The sequence below is a fragment of the Suillus bovinus genome, assembly GCF_016758785.1.
Source record: "Suillus bovinus strain UH-Sbo-P2 chromosome Unknown EDB93scaffold_12, whole genome shotgun sequence".
NCBI lineage: Eukaryota > Fungi > Basidiomycota > Agaricomycetes > Boletales > Suillaceae > Suillus > Suillus bovinus.
Window position 1 is genome coordinate 430,858 of NW_024542068.1, and position 26,359 is coordinate 457,216.

At 49.8% G+C, this 26,359-nt stretch overlaps 8 protein-coding genes and 1 non-coding gene across 9 annotated transcripts; 3 read left to right on the forward strand and 6 right to left on the reverse strand.

The window, feature by feature from the left end:
- Positions 1-405: 405 nt before the first annotated feature.
- EDB93DRAFT_1080634 (uncharacterized protein) lies at positions 406-1,233 on the reverse strand (the record flags this gene model as incomplete). The annotated part of the gene is made up of 1 exon (XM_041445554.1): positions 406-1,233. One exon carries the CDS (start codon positions 1,231-1,233, stop codon positions 406-408), a length of 828 nt encoding a protein of 275 aa, XP_041310233.1.
- Positions 1,234-1,437: 204 nt separating this feature from the next.
- On the reverse strand, positions 1,438-2,950 carry EDB93DRAFT_1080919 (cyclophilin-like domain-containing protein; the record flags this gene model as incomplete). The annotated part of the gene is made up of 5 exons (XM_041445580.1): positions 1,438-1,774; positions 1,827-1,882; positions 1,935-2,323; positions 2,380-2,766; positions 2,818-2,950. The coding sequence occupies 5 exons, from the start codon at positions 2,948-2,950 to the stop codon at positions 1,438-1,440; spliced, it is 1,302 nt and encodes a 433-aa protein (XP_041310234.1).
- Positions 2,951-3,035: 85 nt separating this feature from the next.
- Positions 3,036-3,114, forward strand: EDB93DRAFT_t41. The gene has a single exon. It is a non-coding gene; the product is annotated as a tRNA-Arg (tRNA).
- A 4,323-nt stretch (positions 3,115-7,437) lies between these two features.
- On the forward strand, positions 7,438-8,927 carry EDB93DRAFT_1222934 (cytochrome b5-like heme/steroid binding domain-containing protein). Its single transcript, XM_041451171.1, has 8 exons — positions 7,438-7,945; positions 7,997-8,016; positions 8,074-8,201; positions 8,255-8,283; positions 8,343-8,379; positions 8,437-8,534; positions 8,586-8,659; positions 8,709-8,927. Exons 1-8 carry the CDS (start codon positions 7,928-7,930, stop codon positions 8,773-8,775), a joined length of 471 nt encoding a protein of 156 aa, XP_041310235.1. The 5' UTR covers positions 7,438-7,927; the 3' UTR covers positions 8,776-8,927.
- Positions 8,928-9,022: 95 nt separating this feature from the next.
- On the reverse strand, positions 9,023-10,146 carry EDB93DRAFT_134496 (uncharacterized protein). The gene is made up of 7 exons (XM_041455473.1): positions 10,046-10,146; positions 9,763-9,995; positions 9,536-9,712; positions 9,460-9,481; positions 9,284-9,388; positions 9,195-9,224; positions 9,023-9,144 (listed from the first exon to the last, which is right to left on the reverse strand). The coding sequence occupies exons 1-7, from the start codon at positions 10,052-10,054 to the stop codon at positions 9,100-9,102; spliced, it is 621 nt and encodes a 206-aa protein (XP_041310236.1). The 5' UTR covers positions 10,055-10,146; the 3' UTR covers positions 9,023-9,099.
- Positions 10,147-10,334: 188 nt separating this feature from the next.
- On the reverse strand, positions 10,335-13,654 carry EDB93DRAFT_1248045 (nucleoporin autopeptidase-domain-containing protein; the record flags this gene model as incomplete). The annotated part of the gene is made up of 8 exons (XM_041452667.1): positions 10,335-11,869; positions 11,921-12,139; positions 12,198-12,320; positions 12,374-12,833; positions 12,895-13,043; positions 13,096-13,335; positions 13,392-13,490; positions 13,546-13,654. 8 exons carry the CDS (start codon positions 13,652-13,654, stop codon positions 10,335-10,337), a joined length of 2,934 nt encoding a protein of 977 aa, XP_041310237.1.
- A 187-nt stretch (positions 13,655-13,841) lies between these two features.
- On the forward strand, positions 13,842-18,103 carry EDB93DRAFT_1080632 (uncharacterized protein; the record flags this gene model as incomplete). Its single annotated transcript, XM_041445553.1, has 12 exons — positions 13,842-14,142; positions 14,195-14,280; positions 14,364-14,489; positions 14,542-15,155; positions 15,207-15,412; positions 15,464-15,712; positions 15,763-16,316; positions 16,365-16,391; positions 16,444-16,975; positions 17,023-17,308; positions 17,356-17,584; positions 17,636-18,103. The coding sequence occupies 12 exons, from the start codon at positions 13,842-13,844 to the stop codon at positions 18,101-18,103; spliced, it is 3,678 nt and encodes a 1,225-aa protein (XP_041310238.1).
- A 140-nt stretch (positions 18,104-18,243) lies between these two features.
- On the reverse strand, positions 18,244-21,562 carry EDB93DRAFT_1202413 (uncharacterized protein). The gene is made up of 8 exons (XM_041450956.1): positions 21,428-21,562; positions 21,056-21,372; positions 20,839-20,999; positions 20,772-20,783; positions 20,585-20,712; positions 20,135-20,523; positions 19,980-20,075; positions 18,244-19,933 (listed from the first exon to the last, which is right to left on the reverse strand). Exons 1-8 carry the CDS (start codon positions 21,450-21,452, stop codon positions 18,368-18,370), a joined length of 2,694 nt encoding a protein of 897 aa, XP_041310239.1. The 5' UTR covers positions 21,453-21,562; the 3' UTR covers positions 18,244-18,367.
- Positions 21,563-21,688: 126 nt separating this feature from the next.
- On the reverse strand, positions 21,689-23,399 carry EDB93DRAFT_1080690 (uncharacterized protein; the record flags this gene model as incomplete). The annotated part of the gene is made up of 5 exons (XM_041445561.1): positions 21,689-22,153; positions 22,211-22,443; positions 22,495-22,606; positions 22,656-22,810; positions 22,862-23,399. The coding sequence occupies 5 exons, from the start codon at positions 23,397-23,399 to the stop codon at positions 21,689-21,691; spliced, it is 1,503 nt and encodes a 500-aa protein (XP_041310240.1).
- Between the last annotated feature and the right edge of the window lie 2,960 nt (positions 23,400-26,359).

Genomic DNA, 26,359 nt, shown 5'->3' on the forward strand with positions numbered 1-26,359 from the left:
CACAAGATAATTACGGCATTTACCCCAGCCACTACGGTCTTGGCAAAGCCTCGTACTTCACATACTCGCTTAACCAGTGTGCTTGAACTTGACACGTCAGTCAGGTACAACGGTTGTACTGGTATCATATCTGTAAATTTGGTCACCTGCGTGGTAAGTGTAACGTACATACAAGTTCAGCAATCATGGGTATAGCACCTAGCAAGGTTAACTCTAAGAGTAAGAGTATGTCGTTTCATAATACAATATGACTATAGTGATTAAGTATACAGTGGGACCAGGTTCATCATGGTGGCAGTAAAGTACTCGGGATATTATGTAATGTGAGATGGCGCATAGAACGTCCCCGAAAAGTCCTAAATTATATGACAATGAAAACGTCGTGATAGCCGTGAAGAGGCATGATCATATCGTGGCAGGAAGCTCGTCGATCTGTCGCTTGAGATCTGACAAGAATTGATGCGAGTCCAGAATGCTACTCGCACATCGCAAGCATCCTGATGCCTCGGCAGCCCGTGCAAGGAATGACATGCTGAAGATAACGTCTGTGGTCGGCCGTAATTCCAGGTCTGTTCTTGCCATTCTTTCAAACTCCTTCCACCACTTTGGCGGTACAAATGCCCCATAATATGGCCCTGAGCACTGCAAGCACTTCACATCTTCTGGAATCTTGAGAAGCGCTTGGGCATCCTTCGAACGTTTCTTGTGCAAGACGAGGAGGCGATGGTATGAGTGGGCTGTGATAAAGCGGAAGTCATCCGACAATGGACAATCAAGGACGTTGATGGAGAGCGTGTGTCGTGACGCAATCTGAGCTTCATGCTCGAAATCGTAACGGCTCGCAATTGCAAATACTCGCACTGGATCGTCTCTCAGGTACGCAGGGGAGATAAGCTGCTTGCGAAGAGAAGAGATGACGCCAAGGAAGTCGTATTTGACTGCGACTCCAATAATAGTGCTGAGCTCGTCAAGGGATGAAATAGTGGGATGGGGTATGGGGTAAACGAAACACAGAAGCGTGTGCATGATTGAGCCAGACTCCGACACAGGGATTATAGGACGACATTCCTCGTTGGTTGGATCGTCGGGAGGCTGTGGCAATGCAAACATATGGTCAAAGAATGGAGAAGCGGCCGCTAGTATGCAACGGTGGACGCAGAATTTCACGTCGTCGCTGGAGAGCAGGAGCATATCAGAGCCGGGAGCATAGAAATCATTGTGTGAGTGTGTCATGAGAGAGAGATCAAAGGAGAGACAGCAGGATCCAGTTCTCATCGAGCAAACGTAAGTCGGTTGCTTATAAGCTTGCCCGTGGCACAGCAATGGTGGATATCACAGTTCAGACTGGTGGGCTGCCTCATAAGGCCAAATCATTTTGGTACACAAAGCACAATGAGTAAAAACATACAGGCACAGTGTTCAGTTTCAGATCCGCTGCTAGCGGCGTGTCCTATAATCCCGAGAATATCTATCTCTGCTGCGGCGCCTTTCTCCAGATCTGTCGCGTGGCACTGGAGAGACAGAACGTCGACGCCGATCTCGACGGTCTTCCCGATCTCGATCATGTCTGCTCCTGCGCGATGAAGTTGTTCTGTCAGCTGGGACTTCAAACACCATTCCGTAGTCATTTCTCCCATCACTTCTCCCAGCTGCCCGGTATCGTCGAGTTTCTTCCAAGTCTTCACGCCCGCCGAACCCACCCCTTTCTTTGCTATGCAGTCCCACTTTGGGATTATTGGACCAGGAAGTATTGAGCCGCGCCACAGACTGCGAGCTGCGTAGATGAGTCAGCCAATGCATTGTCGATGAAATGGTTTCGCACGTACAAGTCTACCCAAATACGTCGATCATCTACTAATACATTTTGCATCTTAAAATAGGCCTGACAGGTCCTTGAGTCTTGTCTCACTATGCAGAAGCTGTGCACCACGAACCTGTTCTGCGTCCTCTCGCTTGTCGAACTCTATGAAAGCGTACTGCAATGAGTCACTTGTTTTCTTGTCTCTAATGACTTGGCAACTCATAATGGTGCCGAATCTTGAGAAGATGAGTTCCAAGTCTTCGTCTCGTGTCACAGGGTTGAGTTTGCACACGAAAAGAACATTTTCTGGGGGCCGGACGTTGGCAAAAGGCAGATCGCCAACCATCTCAAGCGTTAGGGCAGAGGCTGCTGCGGCCTTTTCGCGGCGTATACGCTCCTCTTCCTCATCCGGAAGAGTAGCAAGGGGGTCTTCATCTTCCGCAATCCTAGTAGAATTATCTGGGGGGCGAGTTGGAGATGACGGAGGTTGAATTAGGCTGGGTGGGTCAGGGAATGGGTCATCTATGAACGTCCATCAGCACATGAAGAGACCAGTGTCCAATTAGATGCTAACGCACCGAGAATAACGACATGTCTTATCCGCACATCCTTGAATGGCCTCCCATCTTGATCCGTGAAAACGTCATTCAACTTGTCCAGTGCTTCCATCCCTTCTACGACGTGACCAAAAACTGCATGCTTCCCGTCGAGATAGTCTATGTTGTCTGCGAGCGTGATGAAGAATTGGCTGCCGCAACCACCTTTCTCGCCATTGACAGAGGGTGCTACAGCCATGGACACTGTGCCTTTATGGGTGTGCTTTAATTTTGGCACGATTTCTGGGGTGAAATACCGGGCGGCTGTGGAATCTTTCTCCTCTTGGGAGGCAATATAGGACCATATTGATTCTCCACCCGTTCCTGTGGCAGTGGGATCACCAGCCTGAGCCAGAAAATCTTTGGACACTGAATACTGTCATGTAAGGCAAAGGTACCAATGAAGGAAAAATCACGCACCATTGAAGAATGCATTCAAATTGTAATAGTACACCTTACAAAGTTTCAAGAAGTTCTCGCATGTTTTCGGGCATTGCTCCACCTCAAGGTCGATGACGAGGTCGCCTAGAGAAGTTTCGAACAAGACGGACATGGTAGTCCAGCAAGTGGAGTTGTTGTATATGGGCAAACTTGTCTCGTCTTTAGCGTATAATACATGCACATTCTCGTATTTCAACGGCCGCCTGGCGAAATGGCATCGCGTCTGACTACGATTACGTGATCAGGAGATTGCAGGTTCGACCCCTGCGGTGGTCATGTTTTTTGATAATTAGAAGTATATGTGCTGTACAAGGTCAGAAAAAAAAAAATAGTGAAGGTTAGGTTAACGTTGGTGGTCTCCCTCTTGACCACTTTTTTCGCCGCTTTGGAATCTTCAACTTTAAATATTGACCATGAAATCAATCCATTTGCAAGGTGCGTGTATCGGAAGCACTGCAAACGTTATTTAGAGTCACTATGAAAGATACGTTGATAGTATTAGTAGAAGTGGTATTGAAGCAGAAGCATCAGGCTGCTAGATGCAGGAGCCTCCAACCAGACAATGCTGAATGCCCCGAACACGTGAATCGTGATGGTACAAAAAACAAACGTTGACATGCGATGAGATAAGCAATACTTGTATGTACGCCTATAAAGTACCAGGATGAACGCAACACAGTGCTGTACAAGGTCAAGAGTAATTGTAGATAAAAACACAGGAATCCATCATTGCTGTTGGTTTTGACCTCCGGGCTGACCTCCGAAAAGGAATGTGCTGTTTCCGGTTCCAGTTCCAGTCCCACTGCTAAAACCAAACGCACTAGGCGTAGGTGCTGATGTTTTTCCAAAGACCGATTGCTGTTGCGTTGGCCCATTTGAAGTACCCGCCGAAGGTTGACCAAATACAGAAGATCCGAATGCAAACGTGGGCGTGGATGATGCAGGCGCAGTAGAAGCATTGGTACTGGACGAAGAAGGCACAGTGGTGTCTTCCTTCTTCCCGAACGAAAAGACAGTAGAAGTGGGATTGCTTGATGGAGTAAATGACGACTTCGTGCTATCTGCAGGTTTGTCTGACCCGTTGCCAAACGAGAAAGCGCCTGGTTGGGCACTGCCAGGTACAGCAGGAGTTCCAGGAGTTGTAGAGAACGCATTGCTCGACGTGGCATTGCCAAATACACCCTTGGAAGTTGGTGTAGACGTGCTTGCGTCACCACTGGGCTTCTCAAAGATATTACTCGAGACGCCGTTTGCATTTGCAAAGCCGGAACCACTGTTAGTCTTGCCTCCATCTTCCTTGGCAACATTTGCGGCGCCGAATATTGATAATGACGCCTCCGTCTTTTTCGCATCACCACCCGACGACGGAGCTACAGCAAAGGCTGATGTCCCCGACGATCCAAAGCTCGGCGTCGACTTAGGTGCTGATGAAGCACCTGTAAAGCTAAATGCTGAACCACCGGAGAGCGGACCAAACGAAAATTTGGGCGTCTCAGTCTCTGCTCCTTTGGGCTTGGACGCTTCTGAGGTCTCGGCAGGTTTTGATGCAGTAGTGGCATTGCTACCAGAACCAAATACTGATGCCGACGAGGGCTGACCAAACGAGAACTTTGGCAGCGAGCTCGCTCCCAGGGGACTGGATTGGGGAGCAGCCGCCGAAAACGCGAATAATGGGCTAGTCTGTTTTGTGGCGTCGGCAACAGTTGCGGTAGGGGGAGGTGCAGCAGTAGGCTTTGAGATCGTGCTCGCAGGTTTCTTGCCAAAGTCAAACTTCAGCGGTGCAGGTGCGGATGGGGCAGAAGTTGGGGCGGCGTTGCTCGAAGTGGTACCAAATATCGATGGTGGGTTAGCTTGTGTCGATGTAGATGTTGGCGTCGAGGAAGGTAGTACACTGGGTTTTGCGAAGGGGAATGGTGCTGGTTTGCCGGTTTCCGTGCTTGATGCTGCTGGTGCAGAGAAGGGATTGGTGGATGTGGAAGTAGGTGCAGCGAACAGCGGCTGTGCAGGCGTGGGACCAAAAGAAAACGAAGGAGCTGCAGTTGCTGCAGGTGCAGGCGTCGACGGTGCAATTGGCTTGGCGAAAAAGTCCGGTATGGAGGGTGCAGATGACGTGGTAGGTGCGCTGGTGGTGGTGGTAGGTTGTATCGTAGGCAGACTGAATGAAGATGTCGGCACTGCAGGGGTTATTTGTGGAGTAGACGAGGTAGGGAATAGGCTGGGTTTATTGGCAACAGGAGCTGAGGCCACAGGCGTAACACTTGTTGGTGTGGGAGACGCAGTAGGAGCAGTGCACTTCGAGGCGTCTGTACGCGTCGAGGTATTACCAAATGAAAATAATGATGGTGTCGACTTTGTCTCCGTGCTGTCAGACATGGATGCAGCAGGGGGTGGCGGAGTGAATGTAATGATGGGCACTGCCGGAGCTTTAGGGCCTAGCTCAGGCGCCGTGGCGCTGGTCGGAAGCTCAAAGGCCTTTGATTGCGGGGTCTCCCCTTTCTTCTGCTCCAGCATCCGTGCACGCATCCTCGCCATCGCCTCAGCCTCAAGATCCTGCTTCTCCCATTTTGAGAATGCACGAAACCCCGGGCGAGATGGACCCTCGGCCACACCAGGAATTGATGGAGTATGAACATTTGAAGAGGCAACACGTCGACCAGTTGTAGCCTGCGGTAAAGGCTGCTTAAATGGATTTACCCGGGCTGAGCCATTGGTTAATGACTGGCGAGAGGCACGACTAGAAACAGGACTGTTCCTCATCGAATCCCAGAGCAGGTCCTTGCCCGTCTTCGATGGTGATACAGGAACTTCACCGGGGGGGCTAGGCTCAATGGAGGCTCTAGGCGTCTCTTGCCACACAAGTTCCTGCCGTTCCTCAGCGTCTTTGTATTGTTCATCTGTCAGCCAAGTTTCCACGTAGATCTCCATATTAGCCTGCCGATCTGGGTGCTGAGAGTCCCTGGGCTGTGGTTCGATTAGCTCCACAAACATATTAACAAAGGGACCACAACCTACCATCGAATATTTGCTCCGAGCCTTTTTCACCAAAGTGAGACGAAGCCGCTCGCCTTCGTTCCCGACCTTGTATTGTACACCATTTGATTCCCACTCCTCACCGATCTTTCTACCTTTGCAGAGGGGATCCTGCGAGCCGTCTAAAGTATCACTAGCTGCCACGGAAGAAGCTTTCTTGGTCCCTTTCTTCTTCTTGGTGGGTACGCTGTGCCTATGAGAACCTCCAGTACTGCCATCGCTTGTCGGGGATTCAGGATCACGATCTCGCTTCCTACCATCCGATTTCTTTGAATGGACCGTGCGACGCTTGCGATGACGATGAGACCTGTCATTTTGATCATCTAATGCCTCTTCTGCTTCTTCATCACCACCAAAAGTCGAGCCAGCCTCAGCACGATCACGCTTCTTCCCACGAGGAATTGGGTGCAATTCAGCGACATCGTCCTCCACATCTTCCATTTCCTGGTCTTCAGGTGTCTGAGCCCGCGACATATTCCGAGGGCGTTTGTCACGACCATCGGTACGCATATAATCAACTTCCTCATCCGAGTCAAAAGTCCGTTTTGATCCCCGCTGAGCAGGCTCTAGCTCGTCCTCTTCCTCGAGTAGTTCAAGTTCCTCGTCACCGTCAATGAGATCATGACTATCAACACGAGACTTCTTTGATGTTGCAGGCTCATGATTGCCCTCATGATCATAAGCTCGTTTCTTGGCTTCCACCGCGATATTCATGTCGAAAACGAGATCCTTTCTGCTAGCACGACGATAAGAACGCTTTGTAGGCGTTAGGAGCTCGCGCGAGAGAGGAAGGAGGCCATCCCGAAGGCGGGGATTATATCGGTGCGCATAGTCAAATCCGTTGGGCTTGTCATCAAAGCCAGATATGGCACGCCTTGTTGCAGGGAGTTGATTAACATGTGGCTTCGTAACTACATACCGATCAGATCGAGACAACAAGACACGGAAAAGTTCCACACACCAGATCCGGCCGCCCTTCGCCTCAATCCATGCGCGTCTGGCAACGGAACCTGGTTATTTATCGCCGGGGGCTCTTCCGTGACGTTATTGGCTTGTAGTCTGTCCTGAGCCTCACGTTCAGCGCGCGCCCGGGTGGCCGCAGCATATGCTACAGCAAAGGGACGACAGTCTGAGTCTGGGATTCCATGTTTGCGACGCATCGCTCTGATTGTCATAGGTGTCATGAGAAGGAGGTCAAAAGATTTGAAAAGAATGACGCACTTTCTGTAGCCCAATTCCTGATTTTTTTTCCATATGTCCCAGGCGCGTAATGAGATGAGTGATACCAATAGGCCAAGTGCTAGGATGAGACTAGCTCGGAACAGAGTCGAGTACTGGGACCATTGTCCCAGTATACCGGTATTTGGTATCTGCAAGATGGGGCCGCCGAGAATGTCAGCGTGCTCGTCGTCATAAGCCATGCTTGCGGGAGAGTTGAAGGAGCGGTCAAGAAAGGTGTCCCACACTCCTCGGCACGGCCCGAGTGCGGAGTAAAGCGGAGATCTAAAACTTGATCGCGTTAAATTTTCCTGTTACATAGTAACCCAAGTTGTTGTCCGAGTCCTCGCTGCATCAGCGCCACACAGCGGTCTTCATCAACATCAACACGTACTACCGCCGCCAACGCTGTCCTTGTTCCTCATTCGTATTCGATTCGCAGAGGATTCCGATCAGGGTTTACGCCAAATCATACTGGCATCGTTGAAGTGACTTGGTGTAGACTCAGATCGAGTCTTGTTTCATGTACAACCTCCACTCGCCAATGCCTAGGGACATGGCTCACAGTGCTTTCGTCCCTATACTGATGATGTGGAAGATACAGCTATGAGCGTGCTCGGTTCCACGCTTGAATGTCCGGCTGTTTAGACAGTAACAAATGTGGTCATTCGAGTACTAAACTGAAGCGGATATACATTTCTTACACGACCTGTCATGTAATTACGCGTTATCGTCCGTGATGCAGGCAATATGTTGTTGACAAAAACTCGTTACGAAAGTACAAATCAATTACTCGAAAAAAAGAAATATCTCGATTGGTGTAGGATTGGCAGTCTAAGACATGCAATTTGCAACTCGGGTTAGTCAATACTTTTGCGAGAAATCGTGAGATTCTGATTCGTGTGAGAAGATAGGTTTCCCGACTCCCACGTTAGTCGAGTGGGCTTTTTATGCCATTGAAACACTTACTTCCTGTTTGCTTCGTAGTCATTCCTGTCACCGCCAACATTCTCGTTTCCAACTAACAGGACTTGCAATGGCCAAGGTCGTCACGTACGAAGAGCTCAAGGCACACTCTACTAAGGACAGCCTCTATGTTCTTATCCACGGAGAAGGCAAGTTCAAGGAAGTTCGTCCAACCCTGTCTACGTGTTGACGTGTTGAACAGTGTATGATGTGACTAAGTTCGTCGACGAGGTATGCAACTGCAGATGGATACCGAACTATCATTCCCTGACCATGGCCCTTCATCATAGCACCCAGGAGGCGACGACGTGATCTTGGCTGAAGCTGGTATGTGTCCCTTGAACTTGGGTGGCTAATCCCAAGCCAAACATATACCGTCTACAGGTAAAGATGCAACCCAGGCTTTCGAAGATGTTGGTCACTCTGACGAGGCCCGTGACCTCCTCCCTCCCCTCCTCGTCGGCAGTTTTGAGAAGGATGGCGTAAGATGCACCGCAATTCCGATTTGAAACCATGCTAACCCCGTTTATCAGGCTCTGAAAATCAGTGATACCAAGACCTCTGGCTCCGGCGCTTCGGTCTCTGATGCCGTTGAGCAAGGGTCAAAGTAGGTTTCCCTGCACGCCCATTCACTTCACAACTGACCTCTCCTGCAGCCTGATGTACTTTATCCCATTGACCCTACTGGGAGCTTACTTTGCATGGCGTTTCTATGGAGCATAAAGACATGGATCGACTTTATGTCGGCCTTGATACCTCTTGGCGTACATCATGTTTATATCCTCATGATATTTTTGTCTGTCACCCATGAACCTGCCTCGTCTGTCGCTATATCTATCACAGTTCCTTGGGAAATAATAGAGCCTTTCATGTTTATTCCAGGTCCAGCGTGAATTCCGATAAGCAAGAATCTGGATTGAAATTAAAACAATTGATTGACTGCGCTGACGTCAGGCCTTCTGTACAGGTCATGGGATGCGTATTGATACAACAAAAATTTCAAGATGAACACTTCAGGATGCAAACAAACCACGAATAGGGCAAGTACTAAGCCTTTTGTGCACGTTCCTTCTCAAGGCGCTGTTCATCCAGCTAGGACTAAAGTCAGCACAACATGAAAAATGAAAAGTGTAAATTCATGCCAGGTAAACCCAAGTATGATCTGGGGAGTGCTAATGGAGCGTCAGAAGGCCCGATAATGGAACATGGGGAAAGAAGCGAAGAAGCACACCTTCCTCATATTAGCCGCCTGTGCGCGCTGGGAGTGTGTCAGAGCGGCTGCCGCGATGATGACGCCAATAGTAAGTCCCTGAGCCCAGAGACGCACTTGAACAATCTGATACAATGATACAAACAGGTTTCAGCACGAAAACAAGCAGTGACCAAAGCAACAAAAGTTCATCATACTTTGTTTGGCATAGAGATCAAGCTGTCATCTCAGTGGTCATCTCAGTTCGAACCACACTGCAAAAGGAAGACGCACGGGTCACGCATGACTTTGTTTCCGACAAGACCCATAGTGAGGGCCCAGCTGCCAACGATAACGCTGAGCTGGTGCTTCGCTGTCCACTCCGCTAATTTGTCCTTCGGGGTCAACGAAGCCCACCTCCTCTGCTCCTCCTCTCGCTCCTTCTCCAGCTCCGTCTTTCCAATACCCGTCCTATATCAGTCCAACTTAGATAATGCCTCAAAACAAAACGCCCGACATACCAATGCTGGCGATGAAAGTCCAGCCCACGGTGCTCCGCCCTAATGAAAATCAAGGGCACTACAATGACGACGGCACCCAGTGTCTTCAGCGTAGGAGGCAGGGCACGAAAAGCGGGTGATCTGCGATTCAGCAGGTACCATGTCGGTGCTACGATTGCTGAGCCTGTGAGTGCGCCCTCTATGGCACCGCGCACGACGGCCGCGTTTTGCCCCTCAAGCTTGTTTGCAGGCATCTGTCAAATTTGGTCAGCATGATTTCGAGTACTGTACTACCTGTGCTTGCATTCAACATGTACAATGATGGGAGTCGTTAACTTGGTTGGAATGCTGGTAATTTCAGCCTGTCGCGCCTTAACTTGTCAGGCGCAAGGTGACATCATCATTATCTGCAGGCGTTAACTTGGTATTATTCAAATATTCAAAGCTATCTACTTGCATACAAAGTATTCCCAACTGCACCTAACTAAGAACAGCACTTTTGGCATATAGACAACACATGGAAAGGGATACTACTGCACCGCACAGGTATGTCGACTGAGAACCAACACCTCAAGAAGCAACGAGAGCCATGCTCAGAAATGATCCACACTGAATGTCCATTTTCCCTCCCGAATATCAAAGTCCTCAAAATGAGTCTCCTTGATCGTCTTCAGCCGCTTCAGGTGCTTGACTGCACCAGGATCTTTCTCGTTCTTGATGGGCTCGCGGGTCGCTTTATCCGTCGCCCAGCATCTGACAAGAACAATGCGCGCGCGGACGTTGAGCCCTGAGCCCGGTGCAGGCTTGTCTGCATCATCAGTGTCCGGGTAAACGCTGCACTCTTTATCGTCAAACTTGACGATCTCGCCTAGAAGAGCGCCAAGTCTTGGAAGATTAGTGAGGTCAACTGGCTCCAGGAATTGGATCTCGCCGTAGCCGACGCGCCCAACGACAAGGTTCTTGAATGCCACTAGGTCCTCGTAACCAAGATTGACAAGGGTCGGGAGGTCAGGCTTCACCCAGTAGCTACCATGCTGCAATGCTGCTGGTGCTGGTGGTTCTTTTTCAGGCGAGGCTGGTTGGGAGCCCAACACGTTGATGGTGCTCTGTGCAGAAAAGCGACCAGGAACTTTGCGAGAAATGAGCGTTGAGGTCTCCACTTGAGAAGCGGCAGGTGCTGCACTGACGGCGGCTTCTTTCTCTCTTGCAACTTCCTTTTCGCGTGCAGCCTGGCTCAGGGCAGGGCTGAACGTTACTCTGCCGGGACTAGCGCGCGAACCAGATTGACTGAAGAGGTCTGCTGGCTCAACTTTCTTGTCCAGTATCAATTTCTTCACGCTTTGACGCCCGCCACTGCCTAGAGATGGACTGGAGCTTCGCCCCAACAATCCATCAGGACCCTTCCCATCGAGGCGACTAAGTGCCAATGCATTGGATTTCCCGTTCGTCAATGAAGTGGCAAAGGGACTCGCATTGGACCCGAGGGCAGCCCCCGACGTTGATGTCGCAAAACCTCGCAGCTTCGAATTAGCTGGGGTATAGCCGAGCTGCAGATATGGAACAGGTGAACGTGTAGGGACATCGACGAAAAAGCCGGGTTTCTTCTTGGGTTGTTGGTCAAGGTCTACGGCACGCGGGCCAGGAGGAAGCATCGAGAAGATTGGCAGGTTCTGAGAAAGAGGTTCGGCAATGGAGGCGAACAGAGTTCCCTGTGCTCCAGGAACAGTAGCAGAGGCATTTAGACTAGACAATGATTGTCCATTTCCAAATAATGAGCCACCTGTTGATGTCGAGGTGCCAAGCCCCGGTGCAGCAGGTTTGGGGCCAAACAATGATGCACCCAACGCGTTCGTTCCAGCTGCTGATTGCTGGTTCGTTATTTGACCTGCAGGCTGCCCGAAAAGATTTGTTTGGGGTTGCGAGCCAATTGTTCCCGTCGTGCCCGTCTGACCAAACGTATTTCCAAATAACCCCCCGCCAGCGGCTGGTTTTGGCGCAAAAAGCCCACCCTGTTGAGCGGGTTGTTGGGCCTGCTGCTGATTTTGTTGGACATTCCCAAATAAACCTCCGCCCGTTGTCGGAGCTCCAAATATGCTACCTTGAGGTTGGGCTGGGGTGGAACCGAATACTATTCGCGACATGATCACTAACGTTAACTAGTGAAGAGAAAAAAACTTACACCCAGTCTGTTGAGGTTGCTGCTGCTGTTGGGGCTGGCCAAACAGGCCACCGCCCGGATTGCCGAATAGACCACCCGCTTGCGGCTGCTGAGGTTGCTGCTGAGGTTGTTGCGGCTGCTGCTGCTGCTGTTGATTGCCAAATGCACCAAAGCTGGTGGACGTTGTGCCAGTCTGAGCAGGCTGACCAAATATCGATGGTTTGGCAGCCGTGTTCGAACCTTGAAGTGATAAAGTTAGTATTGTTCATAGAACGTGAATGTTGTAATGTAAATGTACCAAAACCACCAAATGTACTCCCAGCCGCAGGTTGCTGTTGGGGCTGGCCAAAAATGCCTGTGGTGCCTGCAGTAGGCTGGCCAGCTGGCTGTCCAAAGGTCCCTGTGGAACCGAACGCGCCACCTGCTGTTTAAGAATGTGAGAATGTATGAGATCGACAGCAGTTAGAGTCCTACTTGTTGACCCGAAGGCACCACTTCCGAAGCCAGTGGCGGGCTTGTTCTGCTGCCCAAATGTACCACCAAAAATGCTTGTCCCAGCTGGGGCTGGCTGCTGTGGTTGCCCAAAGGAACTGAAAGCTGAAGGTTGTTGTTGTTGCTGTTGTTGCTGCTGTTGTTGAGGTTGACCAAAGGTTGACCCAAATACACCCGTTCCAGTACCTGTCGCGGGTTGCGCGGGTTGTGGTTGTGCGAAAGTTCCAAAGCCAGTGCCAGCATTTCCTGTTGTTCCCGTGTTTCCGAACGCACCTGTCCCCGCACCGGCGCTACCGCCGAATATAGATGTGCTGGCGGGTTGCGTAGGGGGGGCGCCTCCAAATAAATTCGTTGGTTGAGTAGTTGCTGTGCCACTAAAGGATGGCTGGCCGAATGCCCCTGCGGTTTTCCGCCCCTGTTGATAATCTTGATAACGAAGCTCCTGAATAAGATTTCAAGACTATTAAGCGAGGAAACAATACTTGAAGCTGATCATCACTCACCTCAAGCGACGTCCCTCGATAGGCGGGCATAGCCGTTATTGTTTGATATTGCAGGGTGGACGTTGAAGTTGGGTCCTTTTCACTGAACGAACTGTAGGGAGGATTCGATGTGCCTGTTGTGACAGGTGCAGTGGTGTCATTGCCAGTGGCTAAAGACAAGCGTGAGCTCCTTTGAACGATCTCAAAGAAAAGGGCACTTACTTGGCGAGGTAACACCAAAGCCAGTGGTGGCTCTATTCTGTCCAAAAGAACTAAACGCACCACCAGTGGTAGCATTGGATCCGAAAACTGTAGTCCCTGTCCCAGCTGTTGAGCCAAAAGTGTTGCCGCCGCTTCCGAAAGCCGAGGTGCCTGCCCCTCCAAATAAGCCCGTGGCAGGCTTTGGAGCTCCGAATGCTGAGGTGCTCGCAGCTGGTTGTGGAGGATTCTGACCAAATCCGCCTGCATAGAATGTGATTCAGTCACAAGGAATACAATAGAAATGCGATAGGACCCACCAAATGCTGAAGTTCCCGTACTTGGATTCGCCAAATTGCCAAACATTGGGTTGGTCTGTGGCTGTTGGGGCTGGCCAAAAGCACCTGTTGATCCAAAGCCTGTTCGGCGATTAATAGGTGCGTAAAATGCTGGACAGACAAATGACTTGCTTACCTGTTCCGGCTCCGAAGCCGCTAGGCTGGCCAAAACCAGAACTCTGCTGTTGGCTCTGATTCTGTTGAGGATTTGCCCAGGAAGATTGCACTGTGTTGCTTCCGAACATATCTGAAGAAAGAGCCTGCAGTCGTTTGTCACTGGTGCTGTCGACATCAGGAGTAGGATGCGGAGTTCATAATATCGAAGGTCCGACATGCGCACATTTAGAAGTATTTTCTCACAATAACTAACCTTATTCAGCCAAAATTTTGGCCAGTAGACTAAGGAAAGCCAGGGGAAGTAGTTCAGATATTATGCCCGACGGCTCACAGAAGTCCAGGCGGCAGCCTACTTTTAACACCATTCAGCGCGAAGAATCATTCAAAAATCCATCAAAAACAGGTTCAACATGTCCGATCCTCAATGAATTTGTCACGCCTCATATCGAATCTTTCAACGCCCTCTTCGATGATTCTGGACTGCCAAAGGGAGACGGAGACGGTCGAGGACTATTGTCTTTAGGTCTGAAGGACATAGGCGAACGCGTCGTGTTTGATGGCAGCGGCGAGCTTGGGACAGAGAGTGGTCAGCGTGGTTGGGGCAATCGACTGAGCAGTGAGTGATGCATGTGACTTTCATTTGCATACAGTGTTCATCTATGGAATAGTATGGATAGAAGAGGTATCTATAGCTCCTCCTAGGGTTCCAGACAGAGATACATGGAGTACTGAGCGCAAGATATTTCCTACAGAGGTAAGCTGCTTCCATCGAACGTAACCTGAACCCAAGTTCTACGGGGTGGAAGATGAATGCTCTAAAGCTGACGCACACGACAGGCTCGCGAGCGCCTGACCTCTTATCGGGGGCGTATGCAAGCAAAGGTCTGTTGGAGCATTAACGGGAACATTCATCCCGATCAATTTGTAATGCGGGACTGTGGTCTAGTTCCAATCATGGTCCGGGTGAGCACCAATCATATGTACGTTTGGACGATAAACTGACTACTATTACTAGTCTGTTCGGTGCAATATTCGTAGTCTACCTTCTGCAGACCTTGTGAGGCGACATGAAGAGCCTGAAGAATTTGGTGGTTATTTCATCATCAATGGGAACGAACGGTTAATTCGCTATCTTATCCTTCCCCGACGAAACCATGTCACTTCGCTGCTTCGCCCATCTTTCGCTAACCGTGGTCCTTCGTACACGCAGTATGCAGTACAAATTCGCTGCGTTCGCCCCGATCAATCCAGCGTTACAAATACTCTCCACTATCTCTCAAACGGAAGCGCAATGCTACGATTCAGCTGGAGAAAACAAGAATATGTGATACCGATCATGCTTATCCTGAAGGCTCTCATCGGTGCTTCCGACAGGGAGATTTTTGACAACATCATGATGCAAGATTACGAAAACACCTTCCTAACAGATCGCGTTGAGCTTCTTTTGCGTAGTTTCAAGATGTATAGCTTGTACACTGGTGATCAGTGTCTTGAGTATTTGGGCGACAAATTTCGAGTCGTTCTAGGCATGCCGGAAGACTGGACGAACCAAGCTCTTGGAGCTTGGTTCATCCAGAAGATGGTTTTGGTGCATTTGGAATCGGCTCGCGACAAATTTCGGATGCTAGTGTTCGTAGTTGCTTTCGCTGCGTCGTGATATGTACTGACGTTCACACGCAGATTCATGCTGCGAAAGTTATATAGTTTGGTATCCTCATCATGCTGTGCAGATAACCCAGATTCGCCACAGCACCAGGAAGTCCTGCTCCCTGGTTATCTATACGGCATGATCATCAAGGAGCGCCTTGAGGAAGCACTCAACCAAGTAAGAAACCAGATCGCGACAGACGTGAGGAAAGAAGAGCCACCAATCGATTTCCTTGATAGTATGCATAAATGCTTCGCTTCGACCTGCTATGAACTGATGATAATCATAGAACGATATATTATGAAGGTTATCGTTAAGGTTAACTGGGATATCGGTTCCAAAATGTCAAACTTCTTGGCCACAGGTAATCTGGTCTCACCGTCGGGTCTTGATTTGCAACAAGCATCTGGGTTTACTATTGTTGCCGAAAAACTCAATTGGATGAGGTATATAAGTCATTTCAGATGTATTCATCGTGGTGCCTTCTTCGCCGAGCTCAAGACAACAACCGTTCGAAAGTTACTACCTGAAGCTTGGGGTAAAGTAGCATGCTTCAGCCATTTTGGCTCTATACTGACAAATATCCAGGTTTCCTATGTCCAGTGCACACGCCTGATGGTGCACCTTGTGGTCTGCTTAATCATCTTTCGAGGACGTGCCGCATTATCACAGCGCCTCTTTCCGTTGCTGAGATTCCTGCACTCCTGGCAGCTCACGGCATGACACAGGCCTTCTCATCTTCAATAGATGGCCAAAAAAACCTTTGTGTTCAACTTGATGGTCGCGTCATCGGCTGGGCTAGACAGTCGGTTGCTCACCAGCTTGCCACCAATCTACGGATATGGAAAACCGAGGGTCGACACAAGGTCCCTCTCGATCTGGAAATCGGGTTTGTTCCCAAATCGAAAGGTGGACAGTACCCCGGTTTGTTCTTGTTTTCTACCCGAGCGAGGATGATGCGTCCTGTGAAGTTCATCGCCAACGGGAAGGACGACCAAGTTGGATCATTTGAACAAGTGTATATGAACATCGCAATCAAACCTGACGAGGTCGAGTCAGGTGTTTCAACACACGTTGAACATGCGCCCACAAATTTCTTGTCTATCTTGGCTAATTTAACGCCTTTCTCAGATTTCAATCAGGTAACACACAAAACGCACTCTGTAGGCTGCTACTAATTTGCTCGGCAGAGTCCCAGAAATATCTATCAATGTCAGGTAAGTCGTAGTACACGAGAAGCATCACCCCAGCTTGACTTAGTGTCTCAAGATGGGTAAACAAACGATGGGTACTCCATCTACCGCCCTACAACATAGAACGGACAACAAGCTCTACCGGTTACAGACCGGCCAGACTCCCGTTGTTCGACCACATCTACACAACATTTACGCCATGGACTCGTTCCCAAACGGTACCAATGCCATAGTTGCCGTCATTTCTTACACCGGTTACGACATGGAGGACGCCATGATCCTGAACAAGTCCTCTCATGAAAGGGGCTTCGGCTACGGAACGGTTTACAAATCTCAGATAATCGATCTAAAGGAAATGCGAGGGGCTGCTAAATCATCAGCATCCCCTACGTTACATTTTGGCCTTGGTCACGATATTCGAACAGCTGAAGGCAATGAACAGCATACCTGTTGTCATTTTTTGGATAAGGATGGCCTGCCGTTTATCGGGACCAAATTGGATTCTGGAGATCCTATAGCCGCTTACATCGATGAGACCACTGGGCGCACGAGGTTTGTCAAGTATAAGGGCGATGAGCAAGGAATCGTGCATGAAGTGCGCATGTTAGGTGTGGTCGTGCCTTGGTCCATCCAAGTAGCTGCTGACGGAATTTAGGTGGTGATGCTGGGGACACGGAGTTACAAAAATTGCACATCACTTTCCGCATAACTCGTTCCCCCGTCATTGGAGATAAATTTTCATCTCGCCATGGTCAAAAGGGTGTATGCTCACAAAAATGGCCTGCTGTTGACATGCCCTTTTCGGAGAGTGGAATGCAACCTGATGTTATCATCAATCCCCATGCGTTCCCAAGTCGTATGACCATCGGCATGTTAGTGGAGAGCATGGCTGGCAAGGCTGGCGCTATGCATGGACTGGCACAAGATGCAACTCCTTTTCAGTAAATCATCACTGCTCCTGTCGACGACGCCAGCTGACGGCATCCAGGTTCTCTGAAGAAGACAGAGCTATTGACTACTTTGGCGAACAGCTGCTAGCAGCTGGCTATAATTACTACGGTAACGAGCCCATGTACTCAGGCATCACTGGGCAAGAGTTTGCCGCAGATATCTACATCGGCGTTGTTTACTACCAACGTCTGCGGCACATGGTTTTAGACAAATTCCAGGTCCGAACCACAGGTCCAGTTGATCCCGTAACACGTCAGCCAGTCAAGGTAGGGAAGTCGTTATATATGCTCCTGCTTGTTTGCTAATCACCTGAATAGGGTCGCAAACGTGCTGGCGGCATCCGATTTGGGGAGATGGAACGAGACGCTCTGATTGCTCATGGGACGTCGTTCCTTCTTCAGGACCGGTTGATGAATTGTTCAGATTACTCCACTACGTGGGTCTGTCGGACGTGTGGCAGTCTCATATCCCTTGGTTACGATGATATAAGCTTGGGCGAGTCGTCTAATGGCACGATTAAGGCAACTGGTCCAGGTGGAGAGTACTGCAGAGTGTGCCGCGCGGTTGCCGAGGAAGATGACGAACGAGCTCGCCAAGCTCTGACCACAGGACAAAATCCAGATCGAAGTCCGTTGCCAGGCGTGAAGGTTGCTATATCGTCATCGAACGTGCTGCGCAGTTCAAAAGGTGGTGATCTTGATGTTGTGGCAGTCCCCTATGTGTTCCGCTATCTTTGTGCCGAGCTGGCCGCCATGGGCATTGCCGTTTCATTGGAAGTACGATGAAAACAGTTGTTGCTCACCCAGTGATCAGATCAATGTTTTCGTGGCTCAAAAACCATACATAGACCATCGTTAATGACATTAGGCTACGGATACCAAGTGAACAAAAGGCAGACTGTCAGCTTGCTGACACTAATAAGAGAGCGAGAGTCAACAGAAATGAGTAGTTGTTAGATCTACCGGAAGATCAAGTGAGGAGAGCTGGGTATCATTAGGCTGTATCCATAGTAACTTCGAATCGTAAAACGGGTATGAGGCTTGCGTGGATCATGGTTCAGACTGGACTGGCGGGTCTGAAGACTCCTCGTCACCACCCAGCAATAGCTCGACAATAGCGTGTTCCATATGGGATTCTTTTGCAGCAGATTCGGGGGTTAGCGGGGTGGAGACTAGACCTTGAAGCTCTGACGAATCAGCCACCAAACCAGCCCGAGCCAAGAAGATATCTATGAGCAGACGACATTCGGTTGCGCTTGTTGCATGTGAGAGGGTTCGTCGCATGTCATGAGCATGATCGATGACAGAAGGCGGGATGGAAGGTGAAGATGTAGCGGGGGACAATTGTGCTGGACGTTTGGCCAGGTGTGAGATGGCAACTCTGGAAGGGGAACGTTCTGGCGCTTGCACTGTAGGCGCCTTTGACTCTGAGCTCGAACGAGCAGGGGCTTCCACAGATGCTACGGCTGATGAACTACCATCAGAACCACGTTTGCTGACGGCATCATGCTCAAATACACGTTTGGAAGTGGTTAGGACTACACTGGTGGGCATGGGAGGTACAGGGGAACTAACATCCACCACAACCATGACGGGAGCCGATGTAGGAACAAGAGAGTCCGGTGAGGTTGTTTTGGGATCGAGTGCAGGCACCGGTTTGCGTGAAAATGACTGTTTCCGAACCCGATGATCTGAGAGTGCATTATCAACAGAGCTACGGGACTCTGATGATGTAGCAGAAGGCAAGTCGGTGGGATATCGAGGTGGAACGGGTCTGTTTGCGAGGGAGCTGAGATTCGTCAGGGATTTGTTGGGTAGGAGAGGGGTAAAAGCGTCTGCCCTCCGGGGAGAGCTTTTGCCAGATTCATTATCGGAACGAACCTTCTCGTTGCCGTTGAGGGTGATCTTAGAGATCATGCGCTGCAGGCGACCAGTCTTTTTTGGCGTCAAAAGAAATCCCGAGTTGATATTGGTTGGGGAAGTTGTGGGAGGTTCTGGTGGGCCCTCAGCAAGAAAGTCAATCAGCTCTCTAGCGCTTGCCGATATGCCTCTCTGCGGATTGTAGCATGGCGTACTCTTTAGCTTCTCTGCCTCATCCTCGTTTTCCGAACCACCCATAATATCATCAAGATCGAGTGACTCTCGGTTTCTCGCGACGGTGCGAGTACGAGGAGGTCGTGACTGGTTGACGTCCAATCCATGAGGGACGGGCCTTGTTCGCTTCTGCTGTACCTTGCTTGGTGCTAAGTTCGGTTGCTTCAGAGACGAACCGAGGCTCGATTGCGGCGGCCCTGGTGGTGGAAATGTGGTAGGCTTTAGCATTGTAGGATCAGCGGAAGAGGCAGAGCGAGCGCGAGTGGAAGAGGGTGGACTAAATCCAGGGGTAGTAGCGGCACTAAGCTGCCGAGGGCGTGACGTTGGAGGGGGTTTCGCTATGGGTTGTATTTCGTCGTCCTCGTGAATAGAGTCAACGTGCCGCAACGATGGTCTCGTTGTCCGCTTGGGCTGGTCAGGCGCAGTGGGTACTAGTAGTGCTTCGGAAGAGATGGAGTCCTTGTGGGATGATTGGAGGGAGGTTTTCCTACCGTTGAAGCGTGCCTTCTCTTTGTTAAGAGCCTAACAAACAATCATTACCAATCCGTAAATTTTCGTGATAAGGGACCTTATATACCTCCATCGTCCGTAGCCTATCCGGGGTGAGCGAGACCTTCATGGTTGACCCTGATCGCATCATGTCATCGAATTCTTGTGATCGATCCTCCTAGAACGCATTATGTGTCAGAGCATTCATAATGGAGAAGCAATGGAAAGTCGCACGGAGAATGTCGGCGAAATGGGAGACCTGTCCCCACTATGGAAGGATTGTTTCGCATTCGCGCTCACTAGTGAATCTGTCTTCCTATGACCAATTACAGAGTCAGTTCCATTTGGATGGTCATTGGATCCTCTATTGCTGTTGCCACTAAATATTTTAATCGCCCGTGCCTTGTCGATAGATGATCTCGCGGAGGGATGATTAGAGCCCACAACGGCAGGTCCAATATTGGACGACTCTGATGACATGCGATGGCGTGAGCTGTCTTTTCGGAATGCATCTCCCTCGCGAGAGGACGCCGGGGACGTCGCACCCGATAACTTTTCCCGGGTAAAAGATTTACTCCGTCTCGGTTTCGGTAATTTTGACAATGTCTCAATTTGAGCGTAGACTAGAAGCGACGAAACACGTCATCAATGGGCCGAACAGTATTCAGATAATAATAAACTGACCTTTCATGTTCTTGAAAAAACCATATATCGTACTGTCTTCGCAAAGTGCGATGAATAAATCTTGAGAGTGAGCTGTTGCTCGGCTGCTATCTCGTGACGCGACACGTCCTACATTTGACAGAATGTGCCTGTCATATGGATGAGCTCAGGACCAGGAACATCACTTCCGAGAGAACTTAAGACTTACTCGCATATAGACCTAACGAGAGAGGTTATCAGGTCCAGAACTCTGGATAACAGCAGAGGATACTTACTCAATGATGGCGGTGAGGTAGAGTGAGGCTGGTGAAAGGACCTCTTGCTTCGGAGGAGGGACGCCATCTGCAAGCATACGTTCCTTGAGACGATTCTCTGCATCTGAATTTTCGTCTGTGTCGCTTAGAGTCGAATATGCTTCGCATTTAAGTCTTAAAAGCTGTACACAAGAGCGTTGAGGCTCGAGTGAATACAACACAATGCCATGAAACACACCTCGGATGCCCACTGCAAATTGAAAACACCATCCTCGCTCGACGAGCTTGAACCTACAGCGGTAACGGTACGCTGATAGTACGCTCTAAGTTCCATCTCAGCCTCAAGTATGGCTTCTTTGCCCAGGGTGGTCGGTAGAACTTTGTGCATTGCGGTCCTCAGTCGTGAAGTGTTGAACGACCGAGCTGCATTAAGTATGCTATAGAGTAACTCATCGAGTAGGGCATTGATGGAGTTGAGAGCGTCGGGAGTTAATTTAGTAGGACGAATGTCGGAGAGGATAACATCTGCAGAACGAGACGAAATAAAAGTTGGAACTGTTTGGAGCTAGTCAACGACCATATATTTGACGAACAGTGGTGTCAAGCTCACCTTGAGTAGCAGTGGGCTCGATCATAATGTACAGGCGGGAGAGTGAAAGGAGAATAACGCGGCCAAAGTGGTAACGCCTAATAGAAACTCGGTTTCAGATTTCGATCATCAATACGGAAGTTTGGCCAAAGTAAGCTTATGGTCAACTTCCACAAAATTATTTTCAACTTTTTATCCTAATTACATATGACAGCAACTGTCTAATACGTGGAGGCCCTCCTCAAGGACCATGCATTGTATAGTAACAACCAACCACATCAATCAATCTGATAACATCATCATCACAGCCTCTTCTTCCCTCACAGCACCCTCCGTAGTGCAGTGACTACCATCCATTCCGTCCGTCGTGATCGAGACCTCGCCCATCAGTAAATTGCTAGATCCTTCCACGGATGCGCCTCCCTCTGGCACCTCGATCACCATGTCTTTTGTCAGATTAGAGCCCTCTTCGGGATTCGATTCTTCTTGACAGCTATTTGAATCTGTACCCCAGAGCGTGAGTCCATCAAGTAGTGCAAGTGACACATCCTCAGAATCAAGATCATCGTATCGAATTGTTCGCGTTGGCGGTGTCGACAGTGATGTCAGGAAGTCATATTCATCCGGTCTTGCCCTCAAGTTATCCAGGTTCTCCGGACGAGCGTCGGAGCGCGGGTACCGGAGTCGCATAGGTGCATTCTGCTTTCTCAGGTTTTGTTCGACAGGGCTAAATATATTTTGAAGAACCTTGATCATAATGTCAATTATAGCACAGACATACCTAACGTCTCTTGTAAGACTTACCCAGGGACCAATCACAGCGTGGCGTTGAGGTGGGATACGAGCTTGTTGGATGTATCTCGGTTCCACACGATAAGACGGTAGACTGTTAGGCGGAGCATCTAGCATGGGAGGTATTTTTGGCGCTAGAGGTTTCGGGGGCTGTTTCATCTCCAACTTCTTGATTGATTCCCGTTGCTGGTGCCGCACTTCATGTTCCATCGCCTCAACTGGTTTATCGAAAAAATCTGAACAATCTGAAGCACGTCAATCGAATACAGTAAGCGAGACTATCGAGCCACACGTACTTGCAATAGGACATGGCAGAGGGAAGTACGAATGTTTCTGTAAATGTTTCTCCAAAGTTGCTGCCGACTTGAACCTCCGAGGACATGACTGCCATCGGCATGTAAAAGACTCCTTGAGATGGTGGTGAGTTATCTGATTTTGCCTTCAAGAATTCACCTACCTGAGAGCTAGCCTCTTGCCCGTGCAACTTGAGATGCAAATAGAGGTTCTCGCCACTGTTCATCAGAGCATCACATCCATTCCACTGGCAGGGTCTCTCAACCATTCGGACTCTGCAGTCCGCCATGAGGGCTCGCTCGAAATCATTGTATTTGGCTGCAACGAACATAAGCCAGAAAAATTACCCGAACTGGAACAAACTCGTACACTCTTTCTCTTCCTCTGAGCCAGAGACTATGCCTTGATCCTCCAACTTTCGTTTCTTGATAGCCCTCCTAAGCTCAGGAGAAGGAGGAGGTATTAATACATATACCCGTTGACCTTTCTTCCTCTTCACGCTTCGTAGTGATGTCTGTGGATGATCCTCATCCAACACATCTACACGGCTCTTAGAAAGCGAACCATCGCGTAAGATGGATTCTACTATTAAAACCTCATCGTCCGTCTCCGGCGGAAGTGGGGCACCAGAGTGGTTCGAGAGTGCAGGTGATGCCGACAGCGACGGCAGGAAAAGTGGAACGGCCCCACTCCTATGGTCCTCACTCTGTTCGCGTGATTGCGCCCTAAAGCTGGGGACAGGAGATGAGATGCCCGCAGGTTCAGGCACAGGTTGTAGAAGCTCGTCCAGATCTGGGAATGATATGGGACTGTCGATGGGTCCATCTTCTCGACTAGGCTCGGAACGGCGTACATCAGTGACTATCGATATTCCATCAACTTCACGCGCTAACTCCTCCTGATCCATAGACGTGGGTGCTGGACATAGTGTAGCAACAGGCAGTGGGAAATCAGGGGAAGCGGTGTTCTTTTCGGGGGTAGTGCTACTTGGTTCATCCATGACGATGTCATCAACAATGACTTCCCTGATAGGACTGTGCGGTGTTTGTGTTTGAGGCTGCTGTTCTTGTTCCATCAAAACATTCGAGGGAGGTTGTAAGACGCTAGTCTCCTGTAGGGCTTCGTGAAGGGGCTCAGCTGATAAGTCATCAGATGGTGGCGTCTCCTGTTGATGCTCTGCGGTTCCCGTTAGATTTCCCGGTGATACGCCAGCTTCCTCTTCCGCCGTCAAAGATGGCGGGGTTATTCCAAGTGACCGCAGTACATCCTTTGCGAGCCGCGACCTATCGGCCTGTTGCGGTGTGCGCGCCACCGGAGCAGCCCCACTCTGTTCCTGTCGAGGTGGAGTAGCAGGCGGAATCAATACAGTAGCTGGAGCTTGGGGGTATAGACCCGCGTTCGATCCTGATGGCACTGCATGCTCATTTGGAATATCCGTCCGCACGTATTTCTTTGAATATGGATCATATGCATATAGGGCGATTTTACCATCGGCACTTGGTATACTCATTGGAGGGGGTACATTGAACATGTTATAAGCACCGCCCGCCGCTTGTCCAGATATACTAGTCCCGGTCAGAGGTGTAGCTTGTTGCATTGAGGGCGCTGTCTGTGTTGTCGATACGGATACCTGTGCTTGAGGTGCGGGGGTTGTCTTAGTAGCCAATGGAGCGACGGTGGTTGCAGTAGTGTGATTTGAAGTCGACGCCCTTGAGGGTAGTGCACTCGTGTACTTAGCCTGCGTGTTTTTGGTAACCGACGGCCTGGGGGGTACGGGAATAGACTTTGACGACTCGGACGTAGTATGGGCAGTGGCAGGCGGAACAACGTTGCTGGCGGTGGTGGTTCGACTTTGCTGCGCGACGGTCGGCACATGGTCGGAGGAGGCATCCGGCGTCGCAGCACTGGTCGCAGACACTTTTTTGCTAGCTGCTAAAGCCCTTGCACGAGTCAATGCACCACCAAGCTCCTTTTTAAACTCTGGAGCTAGACTGTCGAAGAGTGCCTTCCGCCACTCCTCCGGCACCGAATGCAGATGTCGCGTGAGGAAGTTGACAGTCACGTCCATGTCCGCTCGCTGAGGATGATAAAATATTCAGACTGGTAGGTCAGCGGGGTATAAAGGGACACACCTGATATCGTTCATGAAAATATCGCACGAAAGCTTCCTTAGTACCGAGACCTGCTAGTGCTTGTTGAGCGGAAGGAGGATTCGCAGGCAGGGGCAAAGGCTGAACTGTGGTTACAGGCATTGCCGAGATCGCTGTAGGAATATGGACGTTGGTAATGGCAGAGGCGGAAGAATCGGCTCGAGGAAGGGGGGACCACTTAATATTTCTCATGTCATTAAGCATCTTGGCCACTCCTTTATCTTTGAAATTTTCTGGATTAACGCTGCGCGCAGCTTCGGCCCACCATTCCACGGCCACAGGACTCGAGCTCAGAAAGTCTTGAATATTTTGGGTGTTCTGCTGTCAGAAAGTATTTTTAGAGAAAGGTACAGAATTCACCAACGTCACAACTTACATTGCAAACCAACTGGAACTGCCGAATGAACTCTTGTTTCGTGATAACGGACTGAGGAAGGTTGCCCGAGGATTTGGTAGATGGTGGCTCGGCGGAGGACAAAGATGGACGCCCAGTCAATGGGACAACAGTCGCAACGGCAGGTGCAGCTGGGGATGCCACTTGATGGTGAACTTGAGGGGCATACTGGGGTATCCTTGCTCCAGCAAACGTGCTTGTTTGAGGTTTGACGCCTGCTGAAGCTTGCGCACTTCCACCAGCCAAGTCTACTGCATGCTTTTGGCTCTGTTTTGCCCAGTATTCCTCACCTGTGGTAGAACCTGGACGCATTGAGCACAACCATGCTAAATTAGCGGACAAAATTCTACGTACTATATCTAGATTGCTGCTGTTGATAAGGTGTAGAGGAGGCTTGCTGTGGATGTTGATAGCCGTGGACAGCGAATGCTGGCCCAACAGGATACGGTGCATGCAAGCTTTGGGACCTTGCCGTTGCCTGTGACTGTGTTTGCGCAAAGAATGACCTCTGCAACGGTGGCTGGGTTGAAGCTTGAGAAGTATGCGCCTGAAATCCTGCTTGCTGTGACTGATTAGTGGTTGAGTAGTTATGTTGGTAGTTATATGGCATTTGCGGGGGTGGCCTAGATGACTGTATGGTGGAGTGAGACTAGAGAAAACATAAAAAATATGAGCAGTACATTCGACGGCGAGTCGCGTATTTCTCCTTCGATTCTGGCTGTCAAGGGTGCTTCTTCAGCAGACCGATAGACTGCGTTAGGATAATGGGCAGAGCCACTTGCTGATGGAAGCCCTGCTGCGACGCTGGAGTGATCACATATTAATCACTACAGAATGTTGTGAAATCCCTTTGCTCACGGCACTTCCGCTGGCATGGACGCTTTCATCTCTGCCAGTCTCTTCCTTTTGGCGCATTAGTCACAACGCTGTTCAACAACTAAGCACTCACTCAGCCTCCCGACCTTGTCTTATAACCTCCTCAAGGTCATTTTGTAGTTCCATTTCAATGAGCCTCCGCTTAGCTTCTTCGATCTTGGCCTTGCGCAACGCGTACTCTTGACTATTGAAGGGGTTGACAAACGGGGCCATCGCACGATAGTCATTTGAGTTAGTTTGACCACCATTGTTCATCGTCGCAATATCCAAATATCGAGCAAGTCAAATGAGAAATTGAATAACGAAAGCCCCAATTCTGTAAAAGCTAACTTAACAAGACGATGAAAGAATTGAAGTAGGAGTCAACGCGTAACGTCTAGTGACGGTTACATGTCACGCGTAGACGCGACCTAGCGCACTTCGGATGCTTCCGAGGCCAAGTGATTG

What these genes read in the sequence shown, in the direction of transcription:
- EDB93DRAFT_1222934 (XM_041451171.1), top strand. An exon ending in ATAGGTTTCCCGACTCCCAC is followed by an intron (nt 8,017 to 8,073) that starts GTTAGTCGAGTG and finishes TTTGCTTCGTAG; the next exon opens with TCATTCCTGTCACCGCCAAC. An exon ending in CGTGATCTTGGCTGAAGCTG is followed by an intron (nt 8,380 to 8,436) that starts GTATGTGTCCCT and finishes TACCGTCTACAG; the next exon opens with GTAAAGATGCAACCCAGGCT.
- EDB93DRAFT_1202413 (XM_041450956.1), bottom strand. Translation starts at nt 21,452, where the DNA reads ATGATCGAGCCCACTGCTACTCAAG. An exon ending in CGAGCCCACTGCTACTCAAG is followed by an intron (nt 21,373 to 21,427) that starts GTGAGCTTGACA and finishes AGCTCCAAACAG; the next exon opens with TTCCAACTTTTATTTCGTCT. An exon ending in CCATTTCGCCGACATTCTCC is followed by an intron (nt 20,076 to 20,134) that starts GTGCGACTTTCC and finishes GCGTTCTAGGAG; the next exon opens with GATCGATCACAAGAATTCGA.
- EDB93DRAFT_134496 (XM_041455473.1), bottom strand. An exon ending in GACTTTCATCGCCAGCATTG is followed by an intron (nt 9,713 to 9,762) that starts GTATGTCGGGCG and finishes GGACTGATATAG; the next exon opens with GACGGGTATTGGAAAGACGG. An exon ending in TGATCTCTATGCCAAACAAA is followed by an intron (nt 9,389 to 9,459) that starts GTATGATGAACT and finishes TCATTGTATCAG; the next exon opens with ATTGTTCAAGTGCGTCTCTG.